This window comes from Triturus cristatus, chromosome 1_2, assembly GCF_964204655.1.
Source record: "Triturus cristatus chromosome 1_2, aTriCri1.1, whole genome shotgun sequence".
Lineage (NCBI taxonomy): Eukaryota > Metazoa > Chordata > Amphibia > Caudata > Salamandridae > Triturus > Triturus cristatus.
Window position 1 is genome coordinate 1,168,556,232 of NC_140580.1, and position 12,719 is coordinate 1,168,568,950.

General features: G+C 48.2%; 1 protein-coding gene across 1 annotated transcript in view; it reads right to left on the bottom strand.

The window, feature by feature from the left end:
- Positions 1 to 3,517: 3,517 nt before the first annotated feature.
- The window catches only part of NTMT1 (N-terminal Xaa-Pro-Lys N-methyltransferase 1), a 45,991-nt gene continuing 36,789 nt past the window's right edge, over positions 3,518 to 12,719 (bottom strand). The window contains exons 3-4 of the mRNA XM_085614004.1: positions 11,255 to 11,507; positions 3,518 to 4,567 (exon numbers count right to left, since the gene is read on the bottom strand). Of these exons, the coding sequence (XP_085470130.1) occupies positions 4,311 to 4,567; positions 11,255 to 11,507 (510 nt within the window). The 3' untranslated portion in view covers positions 3,518 to 4,310. The remainder of the gene's footprint in view (positions 4,568 to 11,254; positions 11,508 to 12,719) is intronic.

Genomic DNA, 12,719 nt, shown 5'->3' on the forward strand with positions numbered 1-12,719 from the left:
GTGAAGCAGTGTCTTTGGTCGTGCCTAGGCCCGAGGGCGAAGGCGTGACCAAAGCCTTTTTCAATGCCGTGGGGGGGTGGGGGATCGACGTTAGTACTCACGTCCCTCTGTGCCGGAGTGATGTCCTCGACATCTGAGTCGTCGGCTTCGGAGGCGCTGACGAGGCCCTCTTCTGTGTGCTGGTCCTCGGAAACATCGACGCCTTCTCAGAAGATGGCGTCGGGGATTGCAGTCGAAGCGTTTGCCATGGTTCTCCTCGCCCTTCGGTCCCGAATGGTCTTTTTGGACCGGAAGGATTTGCAAGCCGGACAGTCTCGTGCCTCGTGTTCTGGGGAGAGGCAGAGGTTGCACACCTCATGGAGATCGGTGTGGGGAAATTTGGACCCACATCGAGGACACTTCTTAAATGGAGTCCTTTCCATGAGCCAGGACCGGAGCTGAGGGAGGCCCGAAGGCCTGCGTCGACGACCGGAATGGAAGGCTAATGATGAGTCTCGTCGAGTGGGGAGATCGTGATCAATACCGTGGAAGGGAAGGATTGTGCGCCGATTAGGAGAACTGTAACTGGAAACGGTTCGGAACTGGAGCGCGAAGAACACATCCAAGCCCGATGGCGGAAAAAAAACAGTCTGAGGATGGAGCCGAAGCCCATGCGCAGTATGATCCAAAGGAGGAGTTACATACCTGGTGACTTCCAAAGACTTTCCAAGAAGAAAAACAACTGCAAACATCCGGGCCCAACACCAGATGGCGATCTATGCAAAAGTGTGTAGATCTGCAGCTCATATGCCTCGAACTTATGGCTATCAAATGATGTGTTTTTCCCATGATTCGAACTGTGTATGCCTTTGAAGCTGGGTGTGAGGTATGAATGTGAGTGTGGCTTGTAAGGCTGTGATGCAATGTGAGTTAGCAGTGGTGTGAGGTTGAGCATAGTACAGGGTTTCTGCACAAATGTACATAATGTACACAAATATGAAATGTTGAATCACAAACAAAAATATTGTGTATAAAGCCAAAAAAATAAATGTTTTTATATTTAAAGAATGTTTTTATCTTTTGAAAAAAATGAATTTAATTTAAAAAAGTTTGTATATGAATAAAGCATTTCTGTATTTAAATGTATTGCTATAGCAAATCATAGCCCAGTGAGCTCTCCTAGCCATTGTTGAAGAGACACAGGTCGAGTGGGGGCGCTCTTGGAGCCTTTACATATTTTCTGAAGCTTCATAGTAGGAGCGCTGAAGTGTATGAACGCGGAATGGTAGTGGAATGTAGTAGTATAAATGGAAGCTATTTCTTGATCAAGAAAATAATCACTGCTGTTGAAGCATTAATGAGGAGTGCTGTGGTAATGAACAAATAAATCATGGAACAAGTGAGACAAGACGGCCAAGGAAAACCAGTCTCAAGGGGAGGGATGCCCTGGAGGGACACATTTATTTACAAGTAACAAGGGCACAACACCAGGGAGAACAGGAACAGTGGAAGAAGACACATGAAGTGCTCACCAAGCTCACGTGTATTGAGTAAACAGGAGGGTTCTGGCAAACCGAGTCTCAGTCCACCATAATCTTGGGATCGCTGAAATGAAGCAGGCTTGCAAAGAGTGGAGGACAATGGCTGTAATACACTTCCAGGTGCTTGCTGTGATAGCACGACAAACGGTTGGCTATTATGAAGATGTAGACAAGGCTGGTGACTGAGGCGAATTTATAAACAGAGAAACAAATACCTATTTTGGTGACTACCAACTAACCTTGATCCAAGAGTAGATTTGAGAAGTGAGGAAGAAACAGACCTGAAAGGATTCACAAAGGAACTGAGAACGTCGAAGAAGGGTTCCAGCATGGACGCAAGGCCAGTGCTGTGCCAGCCTGAGAAGTAAGGTGTCGCTCCATACATGGCTTGGTGATCACTAGTCGAGCAAGAGCAGCTCGGGATCTCAGCTTTCAGAAGTTCTTGAATATCATTTTATGGGGCAAACGTAACACCTGCTAGGTCCATCGCTTAGAAGGAGCACACGTGTGCTATGAAGGGCTCTATAAAAATCCAACACTAGACATGCATACTATTATGGATTAAATGAGCACAGACTCTTGCTGCCATCAAGAGGGCAGGGTAATGTGTCGGTACTAGGTCGCCAGAGTGCACCCCCCCTCTGCTGCTACACTTAACAGCACATTCTACACTTGACTGAGATCTGCACAGCATCACGTTCTGGTAGATTCTTGTGACTTGAAACCCCTGATCATGCCAAAAAAGTTTTTAGATTTAGCTGAATGCACTTTAGCTAGTTTTGTCAGTCTTCCAGCGAGCAATGACTTACCATTCTATGAAAGTCAGGTGTTGCGTTTACAGCGTGCCAGAGGGTGTGATGACACAGTGGACTCAGACAGGGGTTCTGTGACAGCTCGGCAGGGGTTGTGTGACGGCTTGCCTGTATGTGTTAATGTACGAGTGTCTGCATGACACTGCGGGACAGGGTTTGTACGGCTGCTTGCATGTGTGTTGATGTACAAATGTTTGCATGACTCAGTGGGCTGTGGGATGAGTTATGTGGCTGCTTACCTGTGTGTGTTGATTTAAGAGTGTCTGCATGACAGTGGACTGTGGGACAGGGGTTGTGTGACGGCATGCCTTTGTGTGTTTATATACGTGAGTCTGCATGATACAGTGGACTGTAGGCCAGGTGTCGTGTGGCTGCTTGCCTGTATGTGTTAATGTAGGAGGGTCTGCATGACACTGTGGGCAGGGTTTGTGTGGGTGCTTGCCTGTGTGTGTTGATGTATGAGTGTCTGCATGACTCAGTAAGACTGTGGGATGAGTTGTGTAGCTGTTTACATGGACAGGAGTTGTGTAGCAGCTTGCCTGTGTGTGTTGATGTACGAGTACCTGTATGACTCCGTGGACTGTGGGACGAATTGTGTGGCTACTTACCTGTGTGTGTTGATGTAAGAGCGTGTGCACGACACAGTGGATTGTGGGACAGGGGTTGTGTGGCTGCTTGCCTGTGTGCGGATGCACGAGTGTCTGCATGACTCAGTGGAATGTGGGACACTACTTAACCAAGATGTGAACCACTGAAGCTGTTGAACATGTTGACAGATCAGTGTCTATTCCTCAGTGGGCACCATACCCTCTGAAAGAATGATTTGCTAGTCTATGAACACTGCTTGCAGCAAACAATAGTTATTTTCACATTCTAATTTACAGACTAGATGTAGCATTCATCCTGTGGAGCTAGAAGACCTAAATTGTTGTTTTTGAGACAAAACAGACCACACACACCTCGGGTGGTATTAATCACCCCCCTGCAAGCCTGTAAACCCCCATTTAATGTATGCTCAGGCTCCAAAGCTATGGAGAAGGGTAAAATGAGGGCGCAACAGAGCAGAATCAGCTCACGTGATCTGAAAATCTCTCTTTGGTAATCTTCATCAAGTCAGTCAGGGCTGGAAGTCACTCGGAGGCCTCCGAAGAGACCATGTGCTGCAGAGATCACATCAAACAAATATACAGAACAAAAACAGTAAGGCTTTATTTTAAGAACTATGAATTTTAGAGGAAGTATCGGAGGATTCAATAGTTATTCATCTTGCATTTGGTTTCATGCACGGCTGCGTTCCTTTCAGCCTTCACATATAAAGGAGGTAATCCGACTGGTAACAATGAACGAAGAACAGAGGAGGTCTCCGTTTGTCAACCACGGCTCTGTTGTGTAACTGCTGCCTGCCTGTCAATATGGCCAGAAAATGATTTGCCAGAAACAGATAAATAATGTTTGATCTAACTTCTTGATTAAATACTTTTAAAACCAGGCTAAGAGTGATTCCTACTGTGCAGCACAGCCCCATGCACTGGGCTACAGAAGTGTCTGTACTTCGGTAAATTGATGCGTTCACCAATAGCGCTGCCACATACACCTCCAGATAGTCAAAGCAGGAAAACCGTTGTTGGCAGGAGCAGATACTTTCAGAGCCTGCATTACCCACATCCACTCTGTAAGACGTCACACTTGAATACTTACATGTACAAACCCTTAGCAGCCATTCTCAGAACACTTCTTGTGGAAGTGCCAAAGAGCGAGGAGCAGCACAAACATGGCATGCCTGCTGCGTCTTCTCGGGGATGGCTGTAAACACATCCGCAGTCCTGAAGCGAGAGCTTCTTGAATAGCATTGCCCTCCCATGGAGCATCGTTGTCTCGAGGCCAAACTGACCTCCGCACTAAAGCTCACCAGCGAATATCGCACTGGTGCAAAATACTGGCCTGCGCTGTCCACCTAGGATTCTTCCCTGGGAGCAGTTCATCTCATGGCGAACGAGAGGACACTGTAGATCTCATCAGGGAAGTTCTTCTGTCTCTCTTCCGCCAAAAGCGCCAACCCCGCCTCTTTGATGAGTTTTCGGACAACCTCCACATCTCGACAGATGCTGCTGTCCACCTCGTCCATGACGACTCCTTCTTGCGTAGCGTTGTCTTTGATGATCACAATGCCGTTGGGTCTAAGGCCAGCTTTGCACCGCTTTAAGAAGGCAACCAAGTGCTCGTCTGTAAGATGACCTGAAGAAGGACAAAGCAGTGAGAAACCAGAAGTAGACACCAACCCCAATGCCGCCCTCAATGCCCTACCAGAAGGCTGCCAGCGAGAACTGCAAGAAAGGGGAAAAGTGGATCAAGGATCTTTTATGTGTGTGAAATGAGGCTCCGCCCCCCTCCTGCCCGCCACTGTCAACATTTAACTTAGTGAGGAAGGCACCCTCTCCCAAAACAGGCAGTATATGCCCCACTCCTGGGAGAGCGAAGGCCCATAATCCTCTCAGCCCGTCTCCGAGAATTCCTCAGCAATGAAAACCCAGGCCTGTTACTGATTGGATTCACAGCGAAGATAAATGGAGTTGGCACGCCGGGCTTGGCATGACCCTGCCCCTTGTGTGGCGCTCCTAGCTTGGGGTTTGGTCTGTAGTATGGCACACCCTGGATATCTGCCAGGCTTGCCTAGGTTGAGCTGCTTTGTACTAGCTCAGGACCCTCACTGTTGGGAAGAACTGCACATCCTTTATGGAGCAAGTAAATAAGAAACAGGGTGTGTGCTTCGAGACCTGGTGTGTGTTAGAGGTAAGCGGGAGCCATGACGACAGGAGCGGAGGTTACCAATAAACTCATCTGCGATAGATGCATACAACAGCCCATTGCATTAGCAACTCTGCAGATATGAGGACATGTTTTTTGGGACGGTCTCCAGAGTGTAGGAGAGAATTAGTCCTGCTATCCCCTTAAGGAATTAAGGGGATAGCAGGAGAAAACAAGCATTTGCAATGCAATAGGTCTCGCATTTATGCAAGTTTGAGCTATTCGCATTGTAAAGGTCATTGCCTTTTATTTACATAGATCAAAGGCATTGTCATTTACAATGCTAATAGCTTAAACTCTTGCAAATGCGAGACCTATTGCATTGCAAATGCTTGTTTTGTTTGGCAGGGATCACAATATTGTCGTGTGATACCAGGCTACAAAAAGGTCCCATTCAGAATATCCGCCGGCGCTTTACCACAAAGGTGTTTTGTAGATGCGGAGCGAAGAATAGTAAATCACAAGGTAAGCAGATGCAGTGCTTAATTTGAGCCTGTGGTTTCCAGTGCTTGGTAGCAGCAATTAATTGTCAGCAACGGCACTTATAACAGTCTGCCACATGGCCGCACGGTTTGTCTACTTTCACACAACAATCATTGTTTATTAGTTCAATATACATTAAAAGTGACTAATACCTGATGTCCAAGCCATTCTTACAGCTTTGAGGGCCTGGAATAGTCTGAATTATTAAATTTCTGGGAGTGTGAGGGTTAATAGTTGTGTTGGTTCAGTCATTGGCAGCGATGTTTGGAGCAATGTGTTGTGCAAGCTGCAGCGGGCTCCCGATGGGGGCCCTGGCACTTAAGTTTTTACAAATGAAGCACTAAGTAGATGTGGATGAAAGAACAGTGAATCTATACGTCCTTCTGTATATTTATCTTCAATATATAGCGACGCCGGGCATTGCTCATGGAATACTTTTGTAAGTCGATATTTCGACCACAGTTTGGTGACGTATGCCCAGGTCTTTCCATTGGGTGGTCACAGCTCTGTGCTTCCACGCACCTTTGTCATTAAAGAGAAGCCGTAAGATTGTTGATGGGCAGAGCTTCCTAGCGCTTGAAAGAATACTCCCGAGTTAAGGCGCTCTGATAGTGACCGCCACACGTGCATTGGCTGCAGGGTCTGATGCGATGTCTGCGGCACGTACACCCTTCCCAATCACTGCAGACACTGGTGCCAGACGCACATGTCCGCAGAGCCGTCCGTCAGCCCCAGCGCCCACCCTCCCCATGCCAAGCTGCACGCGCTGCGGCTCATTCATGAGGCGCATCAGCTGACTGCCTGCTGCCAATCCAGGGGCAATGGGGCACTGGCAGGCACTCCGCTGCTGCCCATGTGAGCTGGCAGAGAGGGCGCGGGGCAGCAGGGGGGGCACCCTGCAGGGCTGGAGAGAGGCACCTACAGCGAGCCCTCGTGCACGGCTGAACAGGTGGCACCCTCAGTGAGACCCGGGCATGAGTGGAAAGAAGACCCCCGGGGTGAGAGTCATGCAGGGGCGGGGAGGAGACGCCTTCAGTGAGTGCCGAGCAGGGAAGCCTCGCGCCAGCTCCTAGGGTTGAGCGGTGGCTGCGCGCACACGACGCCATGCACGCGTAGGGACAAAAAAATGCACGCGCGTGTGCACAAAGATGGCGTCGGGCTGTCCACATGCGCGTGCCTTTTCTTTGTCCCTACGCGTGTATGTTTACCATTGTGAATGGCGAGAGCAGCCATTTCTTCCATCGGTAAGCGCGTGCTTTCAACTTTGGCTGACTTGATTAAAAAAACGGTGCTCTCCATGGCGAGCGGCGCATGCGCTGCTTTTCGCCAGGTGAGACCTAAAAAGGGCCTTCAGAGGCAAGGAGGAGACAAAAAAGCCGACTAGGATATTGCTGGAGAAAATGATGGGCTTGATGTAGCCTCCTTCATAGACCATGACAAGTTCATGACATGACACCCCCCCTCCGGACTCATTCTGCAGGATCTCCATCTTTCTTTTCCTGATCATTCCAAGAACAGAATGAGCACAGGCCAGACCTGAACCAAAGGCAAATATAGAGCAAGAACAAGATGGAGGGAGCAGTAAAGAATCGCAGTCCTACTTGGCCACCTGCCTTCTGATTTTTCAACCTTGTGAAGGGACTCCTAAGTGGTGGAAAGAGGTGGGGTTGGCTGTGATGGAAGCGAAGGGGGAGAAGGCTCACCACCTCTGGAAGCTTCCAACCATCTCAGCACTACATGTGGCTGTACAGTGGTGGCTACTTCCAGCAAATGCATCAAGAACATTAACTCTGCCCAGAAAGTCCAGAGGTGTTTGGGGGGGGGGGGGTGGGGGGTCATATCATCACAGGCTTTCTGCCTTCTCTCCGAGAATCTGCTTTTCCAACTAGCTGGACCTATTGATGGTACAGAGGGCTTCGACCCCATTCTCCTTAGCAATTAGGTGACTGCCAGTGGCCAATGGAATGGATTCCAACGTGATGAAGGGCATAGTTACACTGCCCGAGCAGGACAGGATCTCCTTCTCGCTCAGGTAGAATTCAATCACTTATTTCTTTCAACCACAGACTTTTTGTTGGAGGACAAGAAACAGTCAGATCACCTGCTCAGGTTCTTTCTGTCCATTCAGGGCTTCCGTCGGACATCAATGATCTTCATGTCCATCTGAAGGCTCATCTGTGAAAGGAATGTAGATCTTTTCACACAGGGATCAGTGAGCTGCTGTCTCCATTTATGACCCACTTTCCACTGCAGGACGCTAGTGGGGAATCACCCTCATCACCTTGGCCACCAGTTGCATTCTTCCCGTTCATTCCCAGATTGCTTGACCAGATCTTCAGGGAGGAGATACAGGTCGGTGGCAGCCACGATCTGGTCATGTGTGATGTGGCTTCCCTACTTCCCCAGTTGGCAGTAACTCCAGAATAGATACTACCAGTCCTTCCTTATTCTCTGCCATGCCGTCACTCAACTCACTCGCCAAAGCAAGCAACCGGAGAACAGGCTGCAGCTTCTAGGATGGTCTTATCTGGTGGTCTTGCCCAAACGGGCTTGACACATGGTCTCCACAATGATTTTATATGACCAACATAGTTTGTTCAACCGAGTGTGATGCTTGAAGTAGGACCGCAAAACGTGGGCTTGAAATTCACAGCTGGAATTACACTTTAATGGCTTCTCGTCGGAATGATGGAAGCCATCTGTCCCTCCCGCTAACTTTGGAGAATGTTGTCTATGTGCCATAGCAGTACCACAAGGCTTTCTGCTGCTGCATTCAGAAGTTAGGCCACAATATCCTGCCTGGGACCTCCCCTCTTTATGAACTGAATGAATTAATCTAGCCTTGGTAGAGTGCAGTCAGCCGCTTCAGGAAAAGTGTCCTGGTGCAAAACAGATCAGAAAAACAGTCACTGGTCGTCCACGCTCCAGAAAGAGCGTAACCGATTACATGGAGTGGATGAAAGCCAAGGCTACGACTTGTGTCCAAATGTGAACAAGTCACCCTGGACCGGAAACAAGCATCATGGGACCGGTTTCGGGCTAACAGCCCTCATCAGCCAGGCTAGCTTGGATCCGGTGGCAAAGTGAGCAAGGGACTCACGTCTGGGAATACCCTGCCAAATTAGGGCAGACATGGGTCCCTTGCTCACTTTGGCAGTTCTAGCTGGACTCTTCCCATGAGGCACAGGGACAAGACTGATTTGCATATAGCTGGGTCTGAACTAAGGTGCGCAATGAGCTAAAGAATGATGATGGATTCAACCCAGATCTGTGACTGGGAGTGAGTGTCTGAAAAGTTTCAGCGCTCCGTCCGTCATCTCCTTGTGTTTGCTTTGTTCGCCCTAAGTTGGCAGGGTATGCCCACACTTGGGTCCCTTGCTCACTTTGCCACTGGATTCAAGCTTGCCTGGCTGATGAGGGGTGTTACCCTGACAACAGTCTCAGGAAACTTGTTTCAGGTCCAGGGAAGACCTGGCTTGGCAGTTCAGACTGGACTGTTCCGATGAGGCACAGGATCAAGACTGATTTGCATATGGCTGGGTCTGAACTGGGGTGGCAAAGTGAGCTAAAGAAATGATGTTGATGGATTCAACCCAGATCTGCGACTGGGGGTGAGTGTCTGAAAAGTTTCAGCCCTCCGTCCATCATTTCCTTGTGTTCGCTTTGTTCATCCTAATAGTGGGTCCAGGTCGAACAGCAGGATTTCTGTTTTCTCAGGATTACATTGAAGATTATTGTCTATGAGCAAACTCATCACTGTCTTTATGCATAGTGAAAAGGACTTCTTGGCTTCAGCTAAATCGCCCTTATAGGAAAGCAGCAATTGTGTGTCATCCGTATAAGACCTAATTTTGATGCCAAAGGACTCCAGTAGGAATGCAAGGGGGGGGAGGTCATATAAATGTTATAGAGGGCAGGGCTCAAAGCTGAACCTTGAGGTACACCACATTTTTAAGTTTTTACATCAGAGTAATATGGTTTCATCCGGACTGCCTGTTTTCTAAGATCAAGAATGGAGCTAAGCCACGCCAGGGATGGAACATCGCCCTCCCCCCCCGATATATGAAGGTGTTGTAGTAATGTCTTAGAAGAGAGAGTATCAAATGTCGCCGAGAGATCCAACAGAATCAATGCAACATTATAGGTGAGATCCAGATTCCACTTTATGGATTCTGAAATTTTCAACACAACAGTTTCAGTATTATGCTGTGCTCTGAAGCCAGATTGTGAGGGGTACAAAAGATTAAAAGGTCTCTGAAAATTCGGTGAGCTGTGTGTTGACCGATTTCTCTAGAACTTTTGAGACAGCTAGTAGAAGGGAAATCGGTCTGAAATTCGATAACTCAGCATCAGCATTTGGATTTTTAGCAGGGAGACAACATTGGCCCTTTTCCAGAATTTGGGCACTAGCCTGCCTGCAAAGAGTCAGTAAACAGCTCGCAATAAACTGGACAGATCGAATCAGAAATCTGGTTCAAACCGTGAGGAGGAAACTGGTCTAAAGGGGAGCCAGAGTCCCAGTGCTGAAAGCACTCTCAGCTTCTCCTCTGAAGGAGCTAGGACAAGTCAAAGCTTACCAACAGGCTGTGGTGCCGATGGACATTTCGCTAAGGCCGTCGTATCCAGGAAGTTTCAATTGGATCTTTGCAATTTTATCTTCAAAAAGCCCGCTACATGGGTTTACGTTAGCTTTCCACGGCAAGACAAATACGGTGGAATCAGTGCAGTGCGAGACAATTTAAAACATTTCCTTAGGCCTATTTTTTTGCATCACTAATCAGTTCAGAATAAAAACTGCACCTCGCAAGTTTTAGGTTATTAATCTGACTGCCGCAGTTTGTACCAACTGTATTCTGTGTCCCAGATATTTCAGTGGCCCTACCCCAGGGGAATTATAAAAATCCCTCGTAGCCAGGATAAGGGCTTGAATCTGATCAGATATTTTCTTTCTGATGTAGAAAGGGTGGATTTTCTTAAAGAGGCCCAAAAGGCTGAAACCCGTAGAGCACAAGTCTTAGCATATCCCACAAAGGACACACGCGAGTCCACCGATGCTCCAAGGTTCTGAGCCAGACATACAGGTGAAGGCACCTCATCTTCATTACTGAGTTTCATAACTCACATTCTCCCTTCCTTGTCCAGTACCTACAAACCCGCCCTCCCCTCAGAATATTGTTCTTTTGTGGTTTATAGTTTTACTCAAATTACTGGGGTGAAGGGGTTCTTCCTGGGCTAATACACTAGAATGGAGAGGCTGGGGATAAAAATGCTGTGTCCAACGAGAGGGTTGGGTCGATCTCCCCATTAATGATTGTACTGGACTAAGCAAGAGGGAACTGGACCAATCCCTGTTATCAATAAGTAATCCGAGCATTGCCCGAGCTGGTTCAGACCTCCCATCGCTGTCTGGGATTACTGTTGAGGCTGCATGCACTACTATTATCCATTGAAAGGCGCTCATTTTATAAACAATGGACGGATCGAAGGCGGTGTCTGCCAGTCAGTGTGTGAGCTTATGACCGTCAGGCTACAAACACGTCACTGCACCAGGCACATAACCCACTGAGCTACTTTATGAAGCCCTAACTAGCAAAGAGCACGGGTGACGCGCAAGGCTTCCAGGTGTGCACTCACCGATCACCCACTGGATCCAGATGAGGTCGTAGTGGTTCGGCTCAGGATTGAAGTCCTGGAGGCCACAGCAGAAGTACTTGCCCACTCGCTTGCCCTCCTGCCCCAGGAAGGTCTTGGCCTTGGCCAGGAAGTCCGGGGTCACATCCACCATATCCACCGTCTTGAAGATTGGCAGCAGGAGCCGCTTGGTGATCCTGCCGATCCCCGCGCCGCAGTCCAGGGCGTACGTGGTGCCGATCTGGTCTGGACCATCCTACAAGAAACAGTGAGAAGGTTTAGGGGAACGGTGTCCTGGATGAAAGGCCCTGGGATCCATATAGTATGAGTTTTACTTGTGTGCAGCACTGACCTGCTTCTACCTAGCCTGTTCACGAGTTACTGCTTTGTGGGTCAGTTCACTTTGACTCGTGCACACACACTGATGATAATTACCACCACCTTGAAGAAGCACCAAATGGCCCTTTTTATGTCTCGGCTAGCGTGGGCTGCACATATGCGCAGTCTCGCTGGCGAGATTTAATGATTTTAGGTATTTTCTATAAAGGGTTTAAGCCCCGCCCCTCTTTTCCATTGGCTGGCGTCACCGTTTAGGCTAAACGGTGGCCAGCCATTGGAAAAGAGCTGTTCATGACGTTTTCGTTCGGCTTTTTCTGCCGTCCCACTTGGACGGCCTCGCCTGCTTTACATCTGAAGTAAAAGGTTTATCTTTATGGGGCCAAACATGGCCCCATAAAGATAAGAAACCTTTTACTTAAGAAGGAAAGCAGGCGAGGACGTCCAAGTGGGATGGCAGAAAAAGCCGAACGAAAACGTCATGGCGAGTGCTTGTTTGATTGGAGACTGGGAAGCCTGTTTCCATGCCAAGCACCTTGAGGATTTCTCGCCTACACCCTTATGATTATTACTTGTTTTGCCCTATTACGGAAGTACCCTAAACAGCATGTTTGTTTAAGTGAGTTGTGATTTGATGCTGTTCCAGGAACTGATCATGCAAGCCTCCCTTCCTAAAACAATGGTAGATGATCCAGCATGTATCCCATGGACCGGCTGCCCAACATTTCCAATGGCACAGAATAGTATTATTAACCCACCAGTAGCCACACAAGTGTACTTAGCATTAGCCACTTACACGATGTGTTGCTGCGGTCAACGTAAAAGGCGAGCGACACAAGGTTAAAAACGCAATGTATAATTCATTCATTCTATGCAGATATTAAAGTTATATGAATTGAATTGCGTGCAATAAAAGGGCTAGAAATTAATAAAAGTGCAATATTAGTGAAGTGAAACATCTGCCCTCGCAAATGACTAAACATTGACAGTGCTTAATTAATGAAAGACTCCGTGCTCGGTGCCCGAAGCGCTGATCGGAAGGCTGTGTCCGACACTATTACATGTTAGGCTGCCGAATACCATGCTGCGCAGTCTGGAGTCAACCTCATAGCGCTTTAACTCACTACCATTC